The sequence below is a fragment of the Chrysochloris asiatica genome, unplaced genomic scaffold (genome assembly GCF_000296735.1).
Source record: "Chrysochloris asiatica unplaced genomic scaffold, ChrAsi1.0 scaffold00094, whole genome shotgun sequence".
NCBI lineage: Eukaryota > Metazoa > Chordata > Mammalia > Afrosoricida > Chrysochloridae > Chrysochloris > Chrysochloris asiatica.
In genome coordinates, this window is record NW_006408612.1 from 5,839,450 (window position 1) to 5,863,065 (window position 23,616).

The following is a 23,616-nucleotide window of genomic DNA, read 5'->3' on the forward strand; positions in this document are numbered from 1 at the left end:
AAAAAAAAAAAAAAAGTAACCAACTCAATGGCAATGTGTTGAAAAAAAAAAAAAAAAAAGTAACCAACTCAATGGCAATGTGTTGGTGTCAGGTAAAAAATAGACCTAAGATGAATGTGAAAAGATTTTAGCATTGACAAAATTCAAAAGTTGAACAGAACTGACAAATTTCAGAATATAAACAAGGACTAAACATTTTTAATTAAAAGAAACTTTACATTTTATAATCCATGCCCAAAGCTTTCTCAGTTTCTGGTTCACTTCTTTGTAATGAAAAACGAATTCTTCATATTTTGTCCTGATAATGCTTGGTCTTTGAAACCTGGGCCTTTAAAGAATGTTAAGTCATAGGATAGTAATACCATCTCAAATTTCAAAATTCAATAGCTAGAATTAAGAGAAGAAAATTCCATTTACTCTCTACTTAGTTTTTATATTAGAATTATTCATTTGAAACCACACTCTTCTAGAAGTTTATAAGAGTCACCAACTTTCTCCTTTACTTCCACCACTGAACTTTGTGAGGAGAAGCTGACGAGAAATTCAAGATGGTGCTGGTGGGTTAACAAATAAAATTCCCGCTCCTAGGGAGTTTCCCTTCAATAACAGGGTAAAAGACAACAAAAAATACGATAAATAAGTAAATTTTATCATTTATTAGAATGAGTCAGCAGGACAGGAAGCACCGGCAGTACTGAGGGTTTGCTATGTTAAATGGTATGGTCAGGACAGATCTCAACAAGAAGGTCATAAGCAAAGATTTTAAAGAAATGAGGGGTGAGCTGTGTGGATATCTGGGGAGATGGCTCCAAGCAAAGAAGAGCAGAACAAAGACCCCAAAGGGAAAACACACCTGTAATGTTTGAAGAAAAGCAAGGAGCGAAGTATGGCTGAAGTGGCGAAGAAGTGAGCAGGAGGAGATGAGCTCACAACGGTAACAGGGTACTCTACCACATCCGGTCGTGTACTGATTTTTAGGGTTTAATGCTATTATGAAAGAAATGAGCGTGTTCTAAACAGTGGCATGATTCAGCCTACACTGTTCACAGCGCATCTTCTTTGGCTGCCATGTTGCAAACCCAGAGGGTAATAGTGTGAGTAGATAGACCATGCCAGTAATTATTATAAAAATCCAGATGAAGAATGATAGTAGCTTACACCAGTGAAGGTGATGAAAAGTTTTGGATTCTGGAACTATTATGAAGATAATGTGCACAGGATTTCCTCATGAGGGATGTTTGAGAAAGAACTGAATCAAGAATTGCTCAAGTTTTGGGCGTAGGCAGCTGGGAGGATGAACTCAGATGAGAAAATATGGAGGAAATCAGGAAGTCATTTTGAGATGTTTGTCAGATATCCAAATAAATATGCTGGCCATGGATTAATCTGGTATTCAGGGAAAGGTCTAGGTTGGAGATATGAATTTGGGAATATATGACAAAATGCATTAAATGTATTTGTGAAAGTTAAGGTTTTGTGTCAACTTGACTGGGTCAGGGTGCTCAGTGATTTAGTAGCTGAGATGTAGTCCAGTTGAGATGTCCTTGAGGTGAGATCTAATATAATGTTATCACATCTATGTTAAGATCTGCTATGAGCAACCAATCAATTGAAAAGAAGTTTTCTTGGGGGGGTATGCCCTACTTCCAATATACTAGACACTTAAGGCAAAACTTGCTGGCTTTCTGGTGGGTCTAGATTCTGTATCTAGGTTCATCTGGATTTGAGCCAGTGGCCTACTCTATTGCTTGCCAATCCTGAGAGTTGTTAGCAGCTTGCCATCTTACCTGCCTGCCTGCTGTCTGACCTGTCAATCCTGGCTTATCTGATCCAAGGATTTGGGACTTGCCTACCTCTACAACTGGATGAGCATTTTCTTGACACACATGTGTCTTCATATACATACAGACAGACAGTGCCTCACTGGTTTTGTTTCTCTAGAGAACCCAGCCTAAGACAACACTGACATAAAAAGTGAGAGATTTCCCCCTAGAATTCATACTCCTTTTCTTCCCTTTACAGAACTACTGTCCATTTTAATTTAGCCAGAAGGAAGATGGTTGTGGAAGAGGTCTGGACCAAGTACACTGGGACTAAGGAGAAGGACAGCCTGTGGCTGGGAGAAGAGATAGCAGGGACTGGCAGGATCTGGAGAATTTTGACACTGAGGTGGCAGGAAATAGTATCTGAAATTGTAACAAGATACAATGAAAAGCTCTTTTAAAGTTTGTATTGTCAATTCTTGACAGAGAAACTCAAATACAAAGAGAATAAAATGTAGCTAAACCAAAGGGATGAGTCAGTGGCAGAGTTGAGGGAAAACCTCAGAACAAGTTCTCATACTCAAGTTTCTGTTCAGGAAATATTAAGTTACTTAGGATAAAGACCTCTGTGCTTTAGTTCTGAGTTTATATGACTCATTCAAGGTCATACACCAACTGAGTCATGTACTTTTTCTGAGTTCTTGTGGGAAAAGAGCTCTTGGACTGCTTGACCAGAGGAAGATTTCCTGCACTCAGCAGTATTAGGAGCCCAGCTTTGGTACTGCTGTTTTCCTCATCATCCAGAATCATCCATAAATGCTGGTTATTGAGCAGGCCCTGTGAGAAACACTTGTCTTCTAAGTCTTTATTGTCTAACACAGAAATTTCTTAACTGGTGTGAAGAGGGGGCACCTAGACCAAGATTTCAAGGTAGTTCCCAGGGGATTATGGCCTGGCCTCCTCCACTCTGCATCCTCTTTATTTCAGCTTCAAGTTGCAGGTTCTTCAAGGGAGGTTGCAGCGGCATAGCTCAGCAAAGGAGAAAGCTTTATGGTGAATACTGATTTTTTTGTTGGTAAGAGATGCTAAGGAATGCCAGAGACACCTGAGACCTCAAGAACATGGCCCAAGTCCTTTTAGGGACTGGGATGTAAAAAGTTTAAGAGCAACAGCTTCAGGAAGAGTCATCTATCTAACCCTGTTCTTCATTTGGAAGAGGTTCTTCTTTGTTCTCCTTGTCTGTGTAAGTTTTTTGTTCCTGGTTCCATGGGATGAGTCACACAGTGTGGTGCAGTGAAGAGACGAACGGTTTGCAGTTAGATGAAGAAAGGTCTGAATGCCAATGCCACCTCTTCGGCTGAAGCCACCTTGCAATTTGCTTATACTTCATATAGCATCTCCTCTTCTCACTACTAACATTATGGATCTAAAGTGCTGAGCATGGCTCCTGGCACATAATATGTGCTCTATCAAAGCTAGCTTCTCTCACCTTCTTTATCCTGCCCCTTCTAAGAGAATATCCATAACTCAAAACAATGACAGAGTTCACTGCTAGACAAGACGTGTACAAGTGCTTGATGTTTCATAAACAATTATATTAACATCAAACATGAACAAAGATTATGCCAGGGTTTTTGATGTCATAGACATTACACATCAAAAGAGGCGATCATATAAGAAGGAGTTCTACCTTGATTTGGGGAAGTTTCTTTCTTATGATGTGATGTCAAGAGCTCTCTGGGGCATGAGATAAGGGAGCTTGCTGATTTCAGACAGGAAGGCTATTTCAGATACAAACCGCAGAACAATGACAGATGGTTTGGAAGTTGAATGAGGATAATCAAACAGGGAACATTTTCCTCAGTAAAATAGGATGGGTGTGAAGAAAGAAAGTGACGTAATTTGGAAATGTGGAGTAAAAGGCCTTGGCATCTACCAAGAACTTGGATTTTCCTTTTATTAGATGAGATAGTAGTGAAGAGTTCAGAACCTGGATTTGAGTCCTGTTCTGTCCTGTGCTAACTGTGTGCTCCTGGGTAAACAGAGAACCCAGGTTTCAGTTTTACTCCAAAGCAATACGGGGACAGAACACATATCCAGCCCTCTTCAGGGCTGTCCTGGGGATCAGAACAAAGTTCTACGCGAGCAGCCCTTTACAATGTAAGTGTGTGTGAAGTGCTTTCCAGACTTCTCTCTGAGGGGAAACTTTTGCCACACAAAGCAAGAAATAGTGAAGGCCCTCAACCAGCTTCCATGATAAGACACTGAATCCAGCCTCAGACACCGGAGTTAAATTCCTATGGTGGAAGCCTGGACGTCTTTATGCTTCCTCATAGAACACACTGTAAAAACCAGTGTAATTCTCAGGGCTGTTCTCTGTACGAGAGCTTGAAATGACTGGCAAGAAATCAGCCCTCAATGAAGCTAACCACAAAAATTCTCAACAAAAGTTCTGAAGAGGTAATGAAAAATTAGAACAGAGAAAGCCTGTACTTCATAAAAATTTAAAAGTCAAATAGCAAGTCAGGTTATTAAGGAGAAGTGCCCTGATGGCACAGTGGTTAAGCACTCAACTGCTAACCAAAAGGTTGATGGTTTGAACCCATCCACCTCAGCTTCTGTAAAGACTTAGTCTTGGGAACCCATGGAGCAGTTCAGTTCTAGTCTGCTCTATAGGGTGGCTATCAGTTGGAATTGATTCCATGGCAATTTTTGGTTACTATGAAAGATCAAGGGAACAACATAGCTTTATAAAGAGAGAAAAGCAAAATGACAGAAACAGTCTGTCATTTCTAAAAATCAATAATCCCAACACTTAGAACTCTGTTAAGAATTCCCTCCTTTAAAAAATGAAGTGTAGATTACAGGTGAACTTGGTAAATAAGCCTTAACTGCTTTTCATTTTCATGTCAGTAGAATCTCAAAAATATCTTCTTGATCTGAACTGGAGCTCTACAAAGTGGGATCTAGGGACCGATGCTGCCAGTTTACGAACTGGCATCGAGAGTAGGAATTTAGAAACCTTTGTGGCAATCTGATAGTCATTTTTATGCCTGTTAAATCTAAAAACATACAAATAAACAGAAAAAGAGTCTTGTGTTTTGAAACCATTTTAGTCCATTCTATTTTGGTAGTAACTCATTTTTGTCTTTATATGTGAGAAGCCTTATTTTGGAAAATATGGATAGCATGTTATAAAGAAACTTGTGATGGAAGAAGTCACAAACAACCTATAATGTCAGCGAAAAGTGTCTCAAAATTCGTGTGAGTCCATTAGCCGTGGGAAGAGACCCCTGGGGGAGTATTTCATAGTCTGGGCTACAGAGACTCAGTGGGGAGGCCAGGGACAACAGCTACCACAGGGCCGGGATTTGTCAGGTGATTCGGGACATGTGCTTCCATACTTACTAGCAGATTCTATAAACTTCGGGTAGGCATCATACGTGATGAGTGGGATGGGCAGATCCCTAAAGTACAGCTTAAGTGCACCGGTGATGATGTTGATATCTTCATACATGGTCACGGAAATATCTGCTTTCTCACCATCTTTTAGGAAAGTTAACAGAAATAAAAATAAATAACTGGACCCAGAGCACTGTTTTTTGTTTTTTAATGACATCTTTGTGTATACATTCAGTTTTCAAATATTAGCAATGTTTCACTTTTTAAACACCAAATTTAGGATGCTTAATGATATATGTTAGTGTTAAATTTTCAGTGAAACAGCAAGCCATTTCTATTTCTAAAGTTACATGTTTTTCTGTGCTTTATTATTGGAAAGGGGGAGAGGGAGAAGAATGAGGTCGATAGAAATACTTCTCAGGAATTCCCAGGAGAATGGTGTAGATTTGCTTTAAAATTAAAAATAAATAAATAAATAAACATACAGAATGTGAAAAGTAGCAACAGAGGCAATCCCAACTGACAGGAGACAAGACCCCTACCACAAAAGGTTGCCTCGGTTTCAACCCAGTCTCCTGTACATAGCATTTCGATCTTTCCTGAGATTTAAGGGAGGGCAGGTAATGAAAAGTAAGTAAAACAAAACTTCAGAGTGTTGAAAGAACAAGAATACAGAAATTCTTAGATGGTGAGAACTTTTGAGGTGTTGACACTGGAGACTATCCAGCGAAGGGGGCCTTCCTTCAAAGAGGCTCCTCTGGCAGAACTGCACTCTACTGATAAGACAGAAATCTTCCTCTTCATCTACCACAGATTTCACTAGTGTCGACTCTGAGCTACAGCCAATACTAGAATTCTTTTGTTTAATTTGGCTTATAAAAGATTTCCATGGGTCAAAAAGCAGTCTCTCTTAAGATGCAAACACCTCCACTGATCAGAAACATTCAGGTGGGAACTGGATTAGATCCTCTCTCTTTCACAACCACACTACTTCAGTGGGGGACCCTGAGGGAAGCCAGAGGTGCTGGGGGCCTGCAGAACGTCAGGAGCACAAAGGAAAGTAGCAACATTTTTTCTTTAGGAAGGAGAAAGAGTAAGTTTCCTTCTCTTTCACCTTGAGGCTCCTGTTTTCCAGTACCAATTAGCTGTTTTTCTAGTAGAATCCAGATTTCACATATCCTGCTCCATAATTTTTGGTCTGGTAAATGAGGTCACTATTGTTGTGGTTCAGTTACATGATGGGTCACACCAGATCGGAAGACTGCTCTGAAAACTTCTGACTACTCAGAAAGCTCTCTCTATGGGGGATGTTGTGTTAATAACATTTCATTTTCCTTCACTCACTACTCTTCAAGTTCTAGGACCATTCGTCACCTCCCGAGGTGAACCTTTACATATCCCGACTCTTTGCCTCGCAACTGTATACATCTAATTTCTAGTCGCCTTTTAAGTTTAGCTTAAATATTTCTTCTGGTTCTCACCTCCCAGATTACATTAAGTTTTTCCAACTATTAACATTTTCCCTTATGGCATTTTTATTAAGCTAAGATACTGTGATTAGTATTTAATGTATTTAATGTGACCTTTCCATGATGAGTCCAAGGACCAAGTTAGGGCCGGTGGCTAACTGCTGCACTGAAGTAAAGACAACAGTGCCCAGCTCACAAGCAGCTGAATTAATGAATCAACAGAAAAGAAATTTATTTACAAAATCTAAGAGCCTAAAAGATTAATATTCTGGGACTTACCATGCATATCATAATTGCACTGATTCTTTAGAAATCTGCTGTTTAATTAGACCATATAGTCCCTTGTTGTTGTTGCTAAGTGTTGTATAGGGTTTCCGAGGAGCAGCTGGTGGATTTGAACTGCTGACCTTACAGTTAGCAGTCCAATGTTTATCCTACAGTACCATATGAAAACTCCAGAGATTCCTCAACAGTCATAAGATAATATAACACATTTTTGAGTTTGATGTCCAAGGCCAGTGGTTCAAGCTCATCAGCCACTCCTCATAAACCCTATACAGGGTTGGTATGGGTTGGAACCAACTCGATGGCACGTAACAACAACATAATATTCTAATAATGCTATGAATATTGCATATACTGTAACATCTTTGTTCCCTGTCTCATTACTTTTGGTTCCTAACTCCTACAATAGACAAGGGTTCTCTCAGGGCAAGGCTTAAGGACTTTTATGTGCTCTGACCTTTTTACCAGTCACAGAAATATTTGCTGCTCCACCAGAAGATAGGATTCCTGGTGTGATGCTGTAGGATATTAGCACTGGGCTGTGAACCACAAGGTCAGCGGTTCAAACCCACCATCGATCCTTAGAAACCTTATACAGGGTCGCTGAGAGGTGGAACTGACTCTATGACACTTAGCAACAGTAACAACCAGAAGATAAATGGAACAGACCTATAATGGCATCTGCTGACCTTGCGGTATTAAGTTCTCCAATCAGTGGCTAGTTCCTAAACTAGGGCACATTTTTCAAATTCTGCTTTTTTTTACCCTGATGCTTAAATTAAATGAACTAATTCCTGCATTCAACTGATCCACTGATTCTGTCTTTTTCTTATTTTTTTAAATAATTTTTTTTAAAAAGGAGTAACTTTAGGTTTACTGTCTCCCTCCTCTGCCACAATATTTTTCTAACTAATATCTTGCTTTCCTGTGTTTCATTTATTATGATTGAAACCAACACGCTGCTTTATACTTTCAGTGACAGCAAACACGAGGGGGCTTCAAAAACTTTGTGGAAAAATGTCATTTTCTTTTAATTCCCTTTTTTTCCTCACAAACTTTTTGAGGCCCTGCTTGTTGGTATAATTTATTTTCTTTCTAGGGCTCATGGAGGACTCCTGGTGTGGCACTGTAGGATCATCACTGGACTGAGAACTACAAAGTCAGCAGTTCAAAGCCACCAACTGCTCCTCAGAAACCCTACACAGGTCGCTATGAGTCGGAACCGAGGACGACACTTAACAAAACAACAGGGCCCATGGAAGCACTCAGGAAGCACTGGCTTATCTCTGAGAGTATGGCTGGTATTTGGAAATGGACATGCTCAGTTGTTACCTTCCAGAGAAAAAAGATCCTTTTAACATCTACTTGGGCGGGGATTCAAGATCCTTACTTGGCATTAGCGTATCATTACCACTCATTGCCGTCTTTTGCTCTTAGCAAATTCTTGGATTAGCCTAAATTTCTTCACATCAGGCTGGTAAAAGTCATCATTTAATTTAAATATTTAATTCCTTTCTGTGTCCTGGCTCTATTGCTTATAAGAAGTTTGTGAATGCGGAGAAGGAAGATGGAGTTAGAAATGCATACTTGCAAAGGAAAGTGGCTCTTTAGATCACCACACTTTTGTCATTATGACTTGGTTTTTACTTTCTGTATTTGAGGTGACAGCTCCCCTTTGGTATTACCTTATTCCATAATTAAAGGAAAACTGGAGAACCATGGAAACCGATCTTAATTTAAACACTAGTTAAAAAGGTTAATAAGAAGCCCCACAGCTCCTCTCCCCCACACTTGAGTTGGGTCTGGGTTCAGGCACAGAGAGGGTGATGTGGTGCAGAAGCGTTAAGTGCAGGCAGAGGCAGTGGGCTGACTTGAGCCAGAGAAACCAAAGATATGAAAGGGCTTCAAAAACTCCAATGCACTGCCTCATTTTCCTCATGGTTTTGTGTCAATTGAATTGCTCTTGATGTATTTTGGTGAATATGGACCGACCTTGGTTACTCCAATATTGACAATATCATTAAATTTCAGGCTTTTTTCTTATCCTAAAATTTGACAGTTCAATTCCTAGAGCTAAGTAAAAAATTATAGCAGATTATAAATTTAAGAACCTGAATCTTCCTGTTTGATGTAATAATCACCACTGGTTAAGAACAATCATGGGAAAAAACTCCACATAAAGTCCATAAGAAGCAGTACTATTTTACTAAAAAGTATTACTGTCTTAAGTGAATGAACATGCTGAAGAGCATACCTCTGTCAAAAGCCATCTTGACATCTTCAATGAGGTCACTAAATCCTGATACTCGGTAGAGTCCTTCAGAATTAAGACCTGGAAAGGAAACACGTGGGAGCTGTTTTGTTTGCTTGGAACTAGTATGCCTTTTCTTCACATTTTAACCTTTTTCCAGACTTTGAGCTGAGGAGGTAACGTAGCAGAAAGAATGAAAATGTATACCTGTTAAAAAACCTCACCACACTTCTCTCCTAAAAGAAAACTTTAACTCACACTTCTTTAACTCTAACTTACTGTCACCTGAACATTTACAATTTGGCTCGTCAGCTTGTCTAATTAGATCAAATATTCTAAGTCTTAAGGGAAATAATTCATCACCTCAATTACATAACATTTTATATAACAGAAGACAAAGATAAACTGTATTAATAGGCTTGTAGCAGTTTTTCCCAAGTAAGAAAGAATAATTAGAGTGTGGCTCTGGTTTTTGGCCTTGGGCAGTTTTTAATAGAACATGTACACCTTTGCTTTTAGACTTTAAAAACAAGAAAACTGAAATGGTTGGTCTTAATGTATCAACTTCAGCAGACTGAAAGCATTTTCTATACATGCATTTAAAAACAACTGGTTACATCAGAGTTTGAAATTAAGTGGTTTGATTACTCGTTGAATGAATTCATTTCCGAGCTTTCACAGTGCAATGACGCCCCCAGGAAGGAAGTGGCCTGCACTTGGCTCTGGAAGTGCTCACCTCTGGACTCGATTTCCCTGATGCACATGTCCACCACCATGGGCCGCTTCGTGATGCGCGCTTTCACCAGCGTTGTCAGGTCACAGCTGTACACCTTCTTGACGTGTTTCAAGTCAGGCTTGCAGTCATTTGGGACCATCTTGGAACATTGCTTATGAACATTCAGACCACAATCTAAACCAACAAAAGAAAGCAAGGAGAAAAACTCATGACTGTTTTCACATTCTGGAGTATTTCTTTTAGCAACAGACACTCCTGCTTGAATTAGGCTTAAAAGGGGAATTTGCCTTCAGCAGCTCCTTCGGAATGGAAACATCTTTCTTTTCTCTTGGAAAGCAAAGGATGTAAATCAGGAGACCAGAATTCTAGCTCAGGGCTCACCACTTAATAGCTGTATGATCAGAGGAGATTAGAGAAAAGACTGAGAACCAAAATTAATAACCGTTTAATTAAATGTCGACAAAATGTACCAGTATGTCAACCAGCCAACTGAAAACGAAATTCAATTATTTAAATTTACATAAATTTATATTTAATGTGAGAAATAGATGTACTTCAATATATTTGATGTGGGATTGGACCTCAAATAGTAAGAGTACCCAGGGCCCTCTTAAAATGGTGCTGCTCACACATCTAGTCACAATTCTCTGTATATGTTAATTAACACATAATTCATATGAAGAACCTGTATATATGCCAAGAGGGGACATCACGTGGTTTAAAACAGGAAAGGTGTGCGTCAGGGTTGTATCCTCTCACCATACTTATCGATGTATGATGAGCAAATAATCTCAGAAGCTGAACTATATGAATAAGAACATGGCATCAGGATTGGAGGACAGCTCATTAACAACCTGTAATATGCAGATGACACAACCTTACTTGGTAAAAGCAAGGAGGGTTTGAAACAGTTAAAGATGAAGATCAAATACTACAAACTTTAGTATGGATTACATCTCAACATTAAAAAAAAAAAAGAAACTGCTCATAACTTAAACAATAAGCAACATCTGATAAATACAGAAAATACTGACATCGGAAAAGATTTAGTTTTATTTGGATTTGTAATCAACTTCTATGGAAGCATCAGTCAAGAATTTAAATGATAAACCACACTGGTCAAATCCAATGCAAAAGACCTCTTTGAAGTGCTAAAAACAAAGATGTCACTTTGAGGACTAAAGTGCACCTAACTGAAGCCATGGTATTTTCAGTTGCCTCATAAGCATATGGAATCTGGACAACATATATAAGGAAGACTGAAGAACAGCTGATGCCTTTGAATGATGGTGCTGGCAGAGAACACTGAAGAGACTGAGGACTGCCAGAAGTACAGCCAGAGGGCTCCTTAGAGGAGGATGGTGAGATTTCATCACACATACTCTGGACAAGTTACCAGGTGGGACCAGTGTCTGGGCAATGACATTGTGTTTGGTAAAGTGGAGACAATGAGATGGAATGATACAGCGGCTGAAACAATGAGCTCAAACGTACCAGTGACTGTGAGGCTGGCACAGGACTGCGCAGTGTCCCATTCTGTTGTGCGGAGGGTTGCTACGAATCAAAACAAACTTGATGGCAACTAACAACATCATCTAGTAGCACAAAACAGCTATCATTGGTACAAGTGCTATTATCCTGGTATATCACTGTAGGATAAGCACTGGATGGTAGCTTTGAGTTAGAACTGACTCGATGGCACAGAGCAACAACAGTACTGTTATGGTCAATTTATGTTTACAGTGCCAGCACTATTCCAAGTGCTTTCTCACAAATTCTGTCACACAAATACGGTACTATCATTCTTCTCATTTTATAGCTGAGGAAACCAACTCAAGTCTCAAGCAATTTATGCATTCAGTATATAAGAGGAGCTGAGATTCTAGCCTATGATTCGCAGTTACGATTCTAGTGTCCCTAATTTTAATAAACCCATCATATCACCTTTACTGAAATCAGAGTCCTGGTGTGGCGCCGTAGGCTATCCACTTGACCTCACCTCAAGGTCGGTGTGAGCCACAAGATCGGCAGTTTAAACTCACCAGCCGCTCCTTGGAAACCTTACACAGGGTCACGATGAGTAAGAACCGACCTGACGGCAGTTAACAACAAATTAAAATGTTAATGGATTATAAACATGTAACGTGCAAGAATCCATTTTCTAGGTCACATTGCAACAGAAACTTTTCAACAAGAAGAGTACAATTACGTTTGAGAAGGGATAGAGAGAATACAAAGACGTTGCAACATTACACTGAGGTGTGATAAACCAGAGCTGAATACTTTGATTAAAGTAAGTCACATCACCCTTCTATTTTCAAAAAACACAGCACATTTGTTTTTATGTTCATGAAAGCAAGATGGTGACCAAAGTTTGCTTATAAAATCAAAGTTAGCTTACAAACTTTACAGTCCGGTCCTAATGAAACCAATTTAAAAATCATACAATCTCATGACTGCTGTATGCGATCCTTGGACGTCTTAGTTTTGTTTGCCTTTAGGGCCAGAGATTCTTATGAGAAGTTACAAGAATTAAATATAACAATGCATTCAAGCTGCTTTACATACGGTAAATGCAAGACAAATGCTGACAATCCTAATTATTATGACATTGGGTAAAACTTATGAGTACTAGCTGTAATCAAGTTACATATGTTGTTATTATGTGCTGTGGAGTCAGTTCTGATTCATAGTGACCCTGTATAGGGTTTCCAAGGAGCGGATGGTGGGTTTGAACTGCCAACCTGTGGTTAGCAGTCCAGAGCTTATCCTACAGCACCACAACAGTACTCCAGTAACATATGGTAATAGTAATGCACAAAGACCAGGACAATTAGGTTAGAGAGTACAAATGGAATTGTTCTTTAGTTAATTATGTACCAGGATCAACTTGAAATGAGAGTTGTGGCGGCTCTAAGGGAGGAATTCCTATGTACTGAGCGGCTCCTCAAGTTAAGTGTGGAGGGAAACTCAGGCCCAACAACTACTCTGGGTCTTTGCACACCTGTAAGTGAAGAGCCAGTGCTAACAGGACCCAAGCATTATCACCACTAAAGAACAAGCTGCTTCTCTGTATACTGAGTTCCTTTTAACATCTATATTGTTGTTGTTGTCAAGTGCCTCTGTGTTGGTTCTGACTCACAGCGACCTGTATAGGGTTTCCAAGGCTTTAGATCTTTGTGGGAGCAGAAAGCCTCATCCTTCTTCCTCAAAGCGGCTGGTGGGCTCAAACCATGGACCTTGTGGTTCACAGTCCAGCGCTTATGTAGGGAGCCACCGTGTTCCCATATCTGTGTTTGATAATTTACAAAATATTGGATTCAATTATAAGACAGAGTAATGGTAAAATGTCCACTTGAAAGGTGGTTTTCCCTGAATATTTCAATGTGTTCGATAACTTCAGTAACTTGCAGTTAGATCTCAAATCTATTAGCTGTGTGATCTTGAGTGAGTTACTTCTTGTGCCTCAGTTATATAAAATGGTGGTAATAATAGAGTGCTGATGTATGAGGGTCACATAAGACTAACGTGTGAAGTACTCAGGAAAATCCTTTAAACATAAACCCACTGCTGCAGAGTCAATTGCAACTCATACTGACCCTATATGTAGGACACAGCAGAAGTGTCCCATAGGGTTTCGGAGGCTGTAAATCTTTACAGAAGCCGACTGCCTCATCTTTCAATGCTTAACCCACTGTGCTACTTTATCTCCACATGTAGTAAATTCTAATGATTTACCATGTCATTGTTAGTATTTAAACATTTTGAGAAGAAGCCTTTCCTATGTAGTACCCCAAAGCTTATCACATACAGTATTGTCATGCTATGCATTTCTTTTCTCCTTTTTTTTTGGAGACAATTGATTTTTTTCATATTGTCTTATATGTGTCTGAGGCTCAGGTCACTTTCAAAACTCGATTTTCTCTGTTGTTCAGATTAGATCATTTCTATTGATTTATCTAATGAGCTCCGCCAGTGAGAGTATAGTTACTACTTTTCAGTTCTAAAATTTCTATTGGTTCTTTTTTATAGCTTTATTTTTTTTAACTTTCTTGTCCCCCTGCCCCGCACTTGTTTAAAGAGTGTTCCTCATTGCTAGTTGGAGTACTTTTATAACAGCTGTTCTCCTTGTCTGATGAGTCCAGCATCTGTGTCATCTTGATGTTGGCATATGTTGACTGTCTTTTTTTTTTTACTCAAGTTGAGATTTTACTGGTTCCTTGGATGGTGAGTCATTTTGGACTGTATCTTGGAGGTTTTGAGTGTTGTAAAGACTTTGGTTCCTATTTAAATCCTCAACTTTAGTAGGTAGTCAACCTGTTTAGGTTTAGGGTAGATATCCTGGCTTACTTTGTAGACTGTAGTTAAAATGTCACCTTAGTTTACAAAAGCCTTTGCAAAGCTATTTTGCCTGGCCCGCTTGTGTTACCCAGTGACAGAGTGGTACCCCACGCTCTCTGCAGTGCTGGGTGGGGAGGGAGGAGTGGGATGGCAGGCAGGGCATCCCACAGACTCGATCGAGAGGAGGGTTGTGGTGCTTGTTCCTGCAGGGAAGGAGTGGAATTGAGACTTCCGGTCAAGGTCTCAGCAGTCTCACCACTGGAGGTCTGGGATAAAGACAAGACTGGGGAGCACTGCTTTTACTATAGTGAGGATGGAAGACAGGGTTTCATCCACACGCTCAGCCATGGAGGCCTGGCACTTTCGTATTGCAAAGTGGGGATGGAAGACAGGACTCTTCACAGTCAGATAGGGCTCGCTCTGCAGACTGCTGCTGCACTACCCACTGAGGAAGGAGGAGAGGTGTTTGCCTAGAGGATGGTTGTTGTTGTTGCTAAGTGCCATCGAGTCGGTTCCGACCCATAGCGACCCTATACAGGGTTTCCGAGGGTGTAAATCTTTACGGGAGTAGAAAGCCTCATCTTTCTCCCGCGGAGCAGCTAGTAGTTTCGAACCGCTGACCTTAAGGTTCGCAGCCCGATTTGTAACCACTACGCTATAGGTCTAGCTAAAAGGTTTCTGTTTTGCCAGGCTAATGTCTTCCTAGTCTTCTGACTTAGAAAAGCGGGCATTTCTTGGGCTTATTCTTTGATTGTGCCTGCTGATAGTTATGGGTTCTGAGTTTTCTTCAGTACCCAACCTGGGATATATGCAGGAGGCCAAAAACATTAACAGTAGCAACAGTAACAAAAACCTCACAAAACAAAATCAGGTTGTGACTTAAGTCTTAAGATCCTCTTCTTTTTCCCATCTTCGGAGTCTTCTCATAGTTGATTAATGTATTTTGTCCAAGGTGTTTAGTTACACTTCTTGGGAGGAATAAAACAAAATGTATTTACTCCATCTTGTACAGAAGTGAAAGAAGGCTTACACAGTATTTTGTTGATGCTAAATGCTGTTGAAATGGTTCTGACGTACAGCGACGCTGTGCAGGGTTTCCAAGGAGCAGCTGGATGAGTTTGAACTGCCGACCTTGTGGTTCCAACTGACCTTGTGGTTCAGTGCTTATCCTATGGCGCCACACCAGGACTAATTCAGTATTTCTCATTCTAACGTTGATTTATGTCATACTTTAAGTGCATATGCATTGACCAGTCCCAAAGTGAATTGGAAAGGGATTGGATAACAACGTACCCCAACACTCATCTCACAGGTGAAGACAACAAAGCTCAGAGAGGCTCCATGACTCGTTCAAGTTACCCAGGAAAAAGGGCAGAACTGAGATTCACACCTTGGTCTTCTGATTTGCATGCCTGCACTCTTCCTAGGAGCCACATGCATCACTTTCACCAGCACATGGTACACCACGTGCTCCGAGGTCTTTTGTCTATGTGTTGGAAATGAATTTTATATTTTCAATGTCTTATTCAGTAAAGTATACTGTGTCCGTTATTAACTGTATCTACTCACACTTGTATAAATCTACTGCACAAGACCTTTTTAAAGTGCTGAAGAGCAAAGATGTCAGCTTGAAGACTAAGGTGCACCAGACCTAAGCCATGGTATTTTCTATAACCTCATATGTATGTGAAAGCTGGACAGTGAATAAGGAAGACTGTAGAAGAATTGATGCTTTTGAATTGTGGTGTTGTAGGAGAATATTGAAAGTGCCATGGGCTGCCAAAAGAACCAACAGATCCGTTTTGGAATAATGCAGCCAGAGTGCTTGCTCCTTGGAGGCCAGGATGGGCAAACTTCGTCTCTCATACTTTGGACATATTGTCAGGAGGGAGCAGTCTCTGGAGAAGGATATCATGTTTGGTAAGTTGAAGGGTCAGAGAAAAAGAAGAAGACCCCCAACAAGATGGATTGGCCAAGTGGCAGCATCGATAGACTCAAGTGTGGAAACAATAGTGAGGTTGGCCCAGGATTGGGCAGTGTTAAGTTCTGCTGTGCATAAGGGTTGTTATGGGTTGTTACCGACTCGATGGCACCTAACAACAACAACAACTCACACTTGAGCTTAAAAGACATCGCCATATTTTACCCAGAGTCACTTACAGATATCTCTATGGGATTGATCTGTCAGGACATTTTAAAGAGGCAGTGATTGAACTTACCCATTATATTCTTGTTTTGTCACATTCTGTTCTTATCTATAAATCCTACATGGAAACCCAGTAGAAGGTAAAACAGTAAAATGTTGATGCAGCCATGTAATATTAGATGACCTATATGGCACTTGTAGTTATGTGATTTTCCTTTGAATGTTTGCTATCATCTCTCATTTTAATATCAACTGGCTCCTACGATCATTTGTGATTCAGCAGATTAGAGGATGTTTTATAAACCATTTACAAATGTTTTATAAACTGATTATTCTCACTTCCATTTGAATAAGGTGAAACTATGAGACAATATATTATGCAAACTTTTAGCAATAAATTTCAAAGCTCAAATTCTTTGTAGGATTGGATATGAAGTCATTCCACAGACTACAAGATAGGGAAAAGCCATTACAATAAAGCAACTTTGTTGTTGTTGTTAAGTGCCATCGAGTCAATTCCAACCCATAGGGTTTCCAAGGAGCAACTGGTGAGCTTGAACCACCGACCTTGCAGTTCAAATGACTTTGCAGTCTGACGCATTAGGCCACAGCGTCACACCTATTATATATGCTAAATTTGCAGTGCAAGCCACCAGCTCTGAGCTTGTTCTGAAAATTGCTGTGGCAAGACTTAGCTGTGTATCAATATTTCAGTTTGCCATTAAAACTTTATTCGGTTTTCATACTTATTTATTAAAGTCATATAACTCCTATATAGATCCATTTTTTCCAGGAGCTCGATATTACAAATGGCAGGAAAAAAAAGTTCAGAAAGAATGTTTCACTTGTTTCATCTCTTGGTTTGGTAGGTTATTTTTATGTTACTATCAAGTTACATTTTGCCTTCTCAGTTGCTTAAGTTAATAAGCAGAGAATAAACCTATGAAAAAGAGGCATGAAAAATTCAAATAACATTTAATATACTTTATGTCCATTAGACAACAAACTGCAGGTGATTCTAAAGTCTTCTGGGGCTTGAGTTCTCCAAAACACATCTGTACTTTATATCTAGAAAGTGGAGACACATATTTTCAAAACAATACCTGACATTACTTAGCATAAGGTCAGAAGTTCGAACCCACCAGCCACTTACTGGAAATCCTGTATAGGTTGCTATGAGTCGGAACTGACTCGTCAAGACGTAACAACAACATGGTGGTGGTTGTGGGAGTTGGTTCTGACTCATAGAAACCCTACGTAGGGTTTCCGAGGCTGTAAATCTTTATGGGAGCAGAAAACCTCATCGTTCCTCCGTGCAATGACTGGTAGTTTCAAACTGCCGACCTTGAGGTTAGCAGCCCGACTTGTAACCATATGCTGATAAGCATAAACTATAAGACGGAGTTCAAGTGCTCACACGGTTTCCAAGGCAGCCTCAGTGTTCTCTTATGGAGTAGTAGCTCATATGTGTGAACGGTTGACTTTACCATCAACAGTTCATTGCTTAAGCCACTGCATCACTAGGATTCCTTATTGATAAGCATAAGGGGTAATATAATTATGCCTGCCTGTGTTTTGCAAGGAAAGAATTACTCTTCTATAAGCATTCATTTTAAGTAAATTTTGTCTTTTAATTATTTTAAAGCATACCTCTGCAGAGTCCAGGTGTGGCACTGTAGGATAAAGCACTGGACTGCAAGGTTGATTTGAACCTCAAGGTTGGCAGTTCAAACTCACAGCCTCCTTGGAAACCCTATGCAGGGATGCTATGAATCAGAACTGACTTTACAGCATTCAACACCAACAACAAAGCATACTTCTTAGCCTGCTTTCCTATCCCAGAAAAACTGGGAATAGTCCACAGTGTGATATACATCAAAAGTCATTAATTTTATAAGCAAAGTAAACAATATTAGTAAAGATATTACTTTCAACTACAAGAGGCTACACAAAGGTTTTAAATAAGTCTAATCAATTTCTTAATGGAGCCCTGGTGGTGAGTTGGCTAAACCTTAGACTGCTAACTATAAGGTCAGTGGTTCAAACCTACCATCCACTCTGCGGGAGGGTAAATGAAACTGTCTGCTTCAGTAAAGAGTTACAGTTTCGGAATCCCTAGAGAGCAGTTCTACTCTCTCTTCCAGGGTTGCTGTGAATTGAAATAGACTCAGCAGTTTTTTTTAAACAACAACAACAAATTTGTCACTAGCTTAATGGGACAAACCATTTTTTTTAAGTACAGAGACTCAATGCAGTGACTAACATAAAAGACATTACTTCCATGTCTTTTCTTCAACCTAAAAGTTAAATGCTCAAATACTTGAAGTAATAGATACTTACATTCTACTATTAGGAAAACACCCCCAAAAAACAACAACAAAAAAAACTATTGTAATTTCCTTTGGGGGGTAGTAATGATAATGACACATTGAAAAATCAAACCACTGTAATAATGGTTTTTACAAGGAGAGAAATGTTTAACAATCTCAAAGATGCTATAATAGTAAACAGATTCCTTTGACATCTAACTTTCATTTCCTAAAAAAAGAAAAAATAGTTCGGGGAAATTATGCTATCTGAACAAAGCCATCCTCTGAACTTTACTTTTAAAGGTTATTTGCTTCAGTCGTATGGACTCCCTGGGTGGCACACTAAGCGCTTGACTACTAATGATAGATTTCAGCGGAGCTTTGAGACTAAGAACTGACTAGGAAGAAGGAAGAGAGGTGGTCTGCTTCTGAGGTATTAGTCCCTGAAAACCTTATGAAAAGCAGTGAGACACTGTGTGATCTAGGGCAGGAAGATAAGCCCTTCACGTTGGGAGGCACTTAAAATATGACTGAGGAAGAGCTGCGTCCTGAAAGTAGAGTCCACTTTGATGATGTGGATGGAGTAATGGTTTCGGGATCTTCATTTGCTGATAGGGCACAACTGATGAGGCACAAAAAGAGAAGAAACAGCTGTAAACATCCATCAATAATTGGAATGTGGAATGCATAATGAATGAGTCTAGGAAAACTGGAAGTTAAAAAAAGACAGGGAATGCATAAAGACCAATATCCTAGGCCATCAGTGAGCTGTCAGTTTGTTGTATTGCAGTGCCTTCTGTGTTGCTGTGATTCTGCAAGCTAGGCCACCAGTATTTTAAATATCAGCAGGGTCACCCACAGTGGACAGGCTTCAGATGAGCTTCCAGACGAAGATAGAGTAGGATGAAGGAGAGAACTAATTCCAAATACTTAGGCACTGAAAACCTTAGGAATAGCAGTGGGACACTGTCAGCACCAGATTACTGAACACTGAAACAGGATGAAGAGCACCAGCACATTGTCAGATACAGTACCAAAAGATGAGCCCCTCAGGTCGGAAGGCACTCAAAATGCGAATGGGTAAAAGCTGCCTCCTCAAAGTAGAGCTGACCATGATGATGTAAATGGAACAAAACTACTGTGACTTTCATTTGCTGATGGGGCACAACTCAAAATGAACAGAAACAGCTGTAAAAATCCATTAATAATCGGAATATGGAATGTACACAGTATGAAGCTAGGAAAATTGGAAATTCTCAAAAGTGAAATAGAACCCATAAACATTGATATTCTAGGCATTAGTGAGCTGAAATGGACTGTTATTGGCCATTTTGAATCTGACAATCACATGGCTTACTATGGTGAGAATGACAAACTGAAGAGGAATGGCGCCGCATTTATCATCAAAAAGAACATATCAAGATCAGTCATGAGGTACAATGCTGTCTGTGATAGGATAATATCCACACACCTACAAGGAAAACCTGTTAATAGCACTATTATTCAAATTTACTAAACCAGTGGTGATGAAATTGAAGAACTCTATCAAATTCTTAAGGCTGAAATGGATCAAGCATACACTCAGGATCTATTGATAATTACTGGTGGTTGGAAATAAAGAGGAAGGATTAGTAGTTGGAAAAGAGGGACTTGGTGCAAGACTAATGACTTGTTCAATTGCAAATATCTTTTTTAAACAACATAAAAGATGACTATACACATGGACCTCACCAGATGGAATATACAGATGGAATGCTTTTCTGTGTAAAGAGGTGATAGAAAAGCTCCACATCATCAGCCAAAACAAGGCCAGCGGAAGATTGTGGAACAGACCATCAACTGCTCATATGCAAGTTCAGGCTGAAGCTGAAGAAAATTAAAACAAGTCCATGAAAGCCAAAATATGACCTTGAATACATCCCACCTGAGTTTAGAGCCCATTTAGAACAGATTTGATGCATTAGACACTAAAGACTGAAGACCAGAAGAATTGTACGATGACATCAAGAACATTATACAGGAAGAAAGCAAAAAGGTCACTGAGAAGACAAGAAGACAGAAAAGCCCAAAACGGATGTCAGAAAAGATTCTGAAACTTGCTCTTTGGCATAGAGATGCTAAAGCAAATGGAAGAAATGTGAAGGCACAGAGCTGAACAGAAAATGTCAAAGGTCAGCTGAGAAGGCAAAGTCAAATATAACAAAATGTGCAAAGACCTGGAGTTAGAACACCAAAAGGGAAGAACACAACTCAGCATTTCTCAAATTGAGGGAAATGAAGAAAAAATTCAAACCTCTACTTGCAGTACTTAAGAATTCTATGGGCAAAATATGGAATGATGAAGAAAACATCAAAAGAAGATGGAAAGAATACACAGAGTCACTGTGCCAAAAAAGAAAGTGTTGATTTCAAAAGGTAGCATATGATCAAGAGCCAATGGTACTGAAGGAAGAAGTCCAAGGTGCACTGAAGTCATTCGCAAAGAACAAGGCATCAGGAATTGATGGAATACAAATTGAAATCTTTCAAAAAAGTGATGTGGCACTGGAGGCACTCACTCATCTATACCAAGAAATTTGGAAGTCAACTACCTGGCCAACTGACTAGAAGCTGTGTATTTGTGCCCATCCCAAAGAGAGGTGACCCAATGGAATGTGGAAATCATCAGACAATATCATTGATATCCCATGAGTATAAAGTTTTACTACAGGTAATGCAAAAATGGTTGTAAGCACACATTGACAGAGAACTTCCAGAGGTTCAAGCTGGATTCAGAAGAGGACATAGAACGAGGGATATCATTGCTGATGTCAGATGGATCTTGGTTGAAAACAGAGAATACCAGAAAGATATTTACCTGTGCTTTACTGACTATGCAAAGATCCTGACAAACACAGTGAACTATGAGTATTCCAAAGCACTTAATTGTGCTCCTGAGGATCCTGTACATAGACCAAGAGACAGTTGTGCAAACAGAACAAGGGGACATTGAATGGTTTAAAATTAGGAAAGGTGTGCATCAGGGTTGTATTCTTTCATCATACATATTAAATCTGTATGCTGAACAAATAATCCAAGAAGGTGGATTATATGAAGAAAAACATGGCATCAGGATTGGAGGAAGACTCATTAACAATCTGCAATATGCAGATGATACAACCTTGCTTGCTGAAAGTGAAGAGGAATTAAAATACTTACTGATAAAAATCAAAGGCCACAGCCTTCGGTATAGGTTGCACCTCAATGTAAAAGAAACAAAAATCCTCATCACTCGACCGATAAACAACATCCATATAAATGGAAATGGATTGCAACTGAAGTTGTCAAAGACTTCATTTTGCTTGGATCAACCATTAACACTCATGGAAGCAGCAATCAAGCAATCAAAGGATTCATTTTATTAAGCAAATCTGTTGCACAAGATCTCTTTAAAGTGTTAAAGAGCAAAGATGTCAGTTTGAGGACTGAAGTATTTTCAATAACTTCATATGCATGCAAAAGTTGGATAGTGAATAAGGAAGACTGTATAAGAATTGATGCATTGAGTTATGGCATTGGAGAAGAATACTGAAAGTACCATGGACTGCTAAAAGAACAGACAGATCTGTGTTGGTGGAAGAAGTACAGCTAGAGTGCTCCTTGGAAGCCAGGGTGGCCAGACTTCATCTCTCATATTTCGGATATAGTGTCAGGAGGGACCAGTCACTGGAAAAGGATATCATATATTTGGTAAAGTAGAGGGTCGGAGAAAAAGAGGAGCACCCCCAGAGACATGGATTGGCACAGCTGCAGCATCAATGGACTCAAATGTAGCAGCGATAGTGAGACTGACCCAGGACTGGGCTTCATTGTGTTGTACACAGGGTCACTATGAGGCGGTACTGACTTGGTGGCACCTAACAACTACAGTGAGCTGAAGTGAGCAGGTACTGACCATTGTGAATTAGACAACTGTAGGGTTTATTATGCCAGGAATGACAAATCGAAGAGGAAAAGTGACTCATTCATCATCAAAAAGAATATTTCATGATCTATCTTGAAATACAATGCTGTTTGTGATAGAACAGTATCTACATTCCTAAAGGGAAGACAAGTTAATACAACTATTCAAATTACAAACCAACCACCAAAGCCAATGATGAAGAAATTGAAGAATTCTACCAACTTTTTCAGTCTTTATTACAAACATCCAATCAAGATGCATCCATAATTGCTGGTGATTGGAATGTGAAAATTGGGAACAACTAAGAGAGATCACTAGTTAGAAAATACGGCCTCAGTGATAGAAATAATACCAGATATGGCATAACAGAGTTTCACAAGACCCAATTCTTCATTGCAAATACCAAATACAACAACATAAATGGAGACTATATATGTGGACTTTGTCTTCTCAAGTTGACCTTTGAAATATTCTGCTCAGCTCTTGTACCTCTTCACTTCTTCCATATGCTTTAGCATCTCTATGCTAGAAAGCAACTTTCAAAGCCTTTTCTGGCATCCATTTTAGTCTTTTCCTTCTTTCTTGTCTTCTTGATGACCTTTTGCTTTCTTCCTGTATGATGTTCTTGATGTCATCCCACAACTCTTCTGGTCTTCGGTCTTTAGTGTCTAATGCATCAAGTCTTTACTTCAGATGATCTCTAAATTCAGGTGAGATGCATTCAAGGACATATTTTGGCTCTTGTGGACTTGTTTTAATTTCCTTCAGCTTCAGCCTGAATTTGCATATGAGCAAGTGATGGTCTGTTCCACAGTCTGCTCCTGGCCTTGTTTTGGCTGATAATATGGAACTTTTCGACCATCTCTTTCCACAGAAAGAATATTCCATCTGTGTATTCCATCTGGTGAAGTCCATGTGTATAGTCGTCTTTTACATTGTTTAAAAAAGGTATTTGCATTGAATAAGTCATT

At 39.6% G+C, this 23,616-nt stretch overlaps 1 protein-coding gene across 1 annotated transcript in view; it reads right to left on the minus strand.

The window, feature by feature from the left end:
• CHN1 (chimerin 1) overlaps nucleotides 1–23,616 on the minus strand; it is a 318,387-nt gene that overhangs the window by 6,529 nt on the left and 288,242 nt on the right. The window contains exons 9-11 of the mRNA XM_006866659.1: nucleotides 9,907–10,080; nucleotides 9,174–9,251; nucleotides 5,172–5,309 (exon numbers count right to left, since the gene is read on the minus strand). Coding sequence (XP_006866721.1) covers nucleotides 5,172–5,309; nucleotides 9,174–9,251; nucleotides 9,907–10,080 — 390 coding nt within the window. The remainder of the gene's footprint in view (nucleotides 1–5,171; nucleotides 5,310–9,173; nucleotides 9,252–9,906; nucleotides 10,081–23,616) is intronic.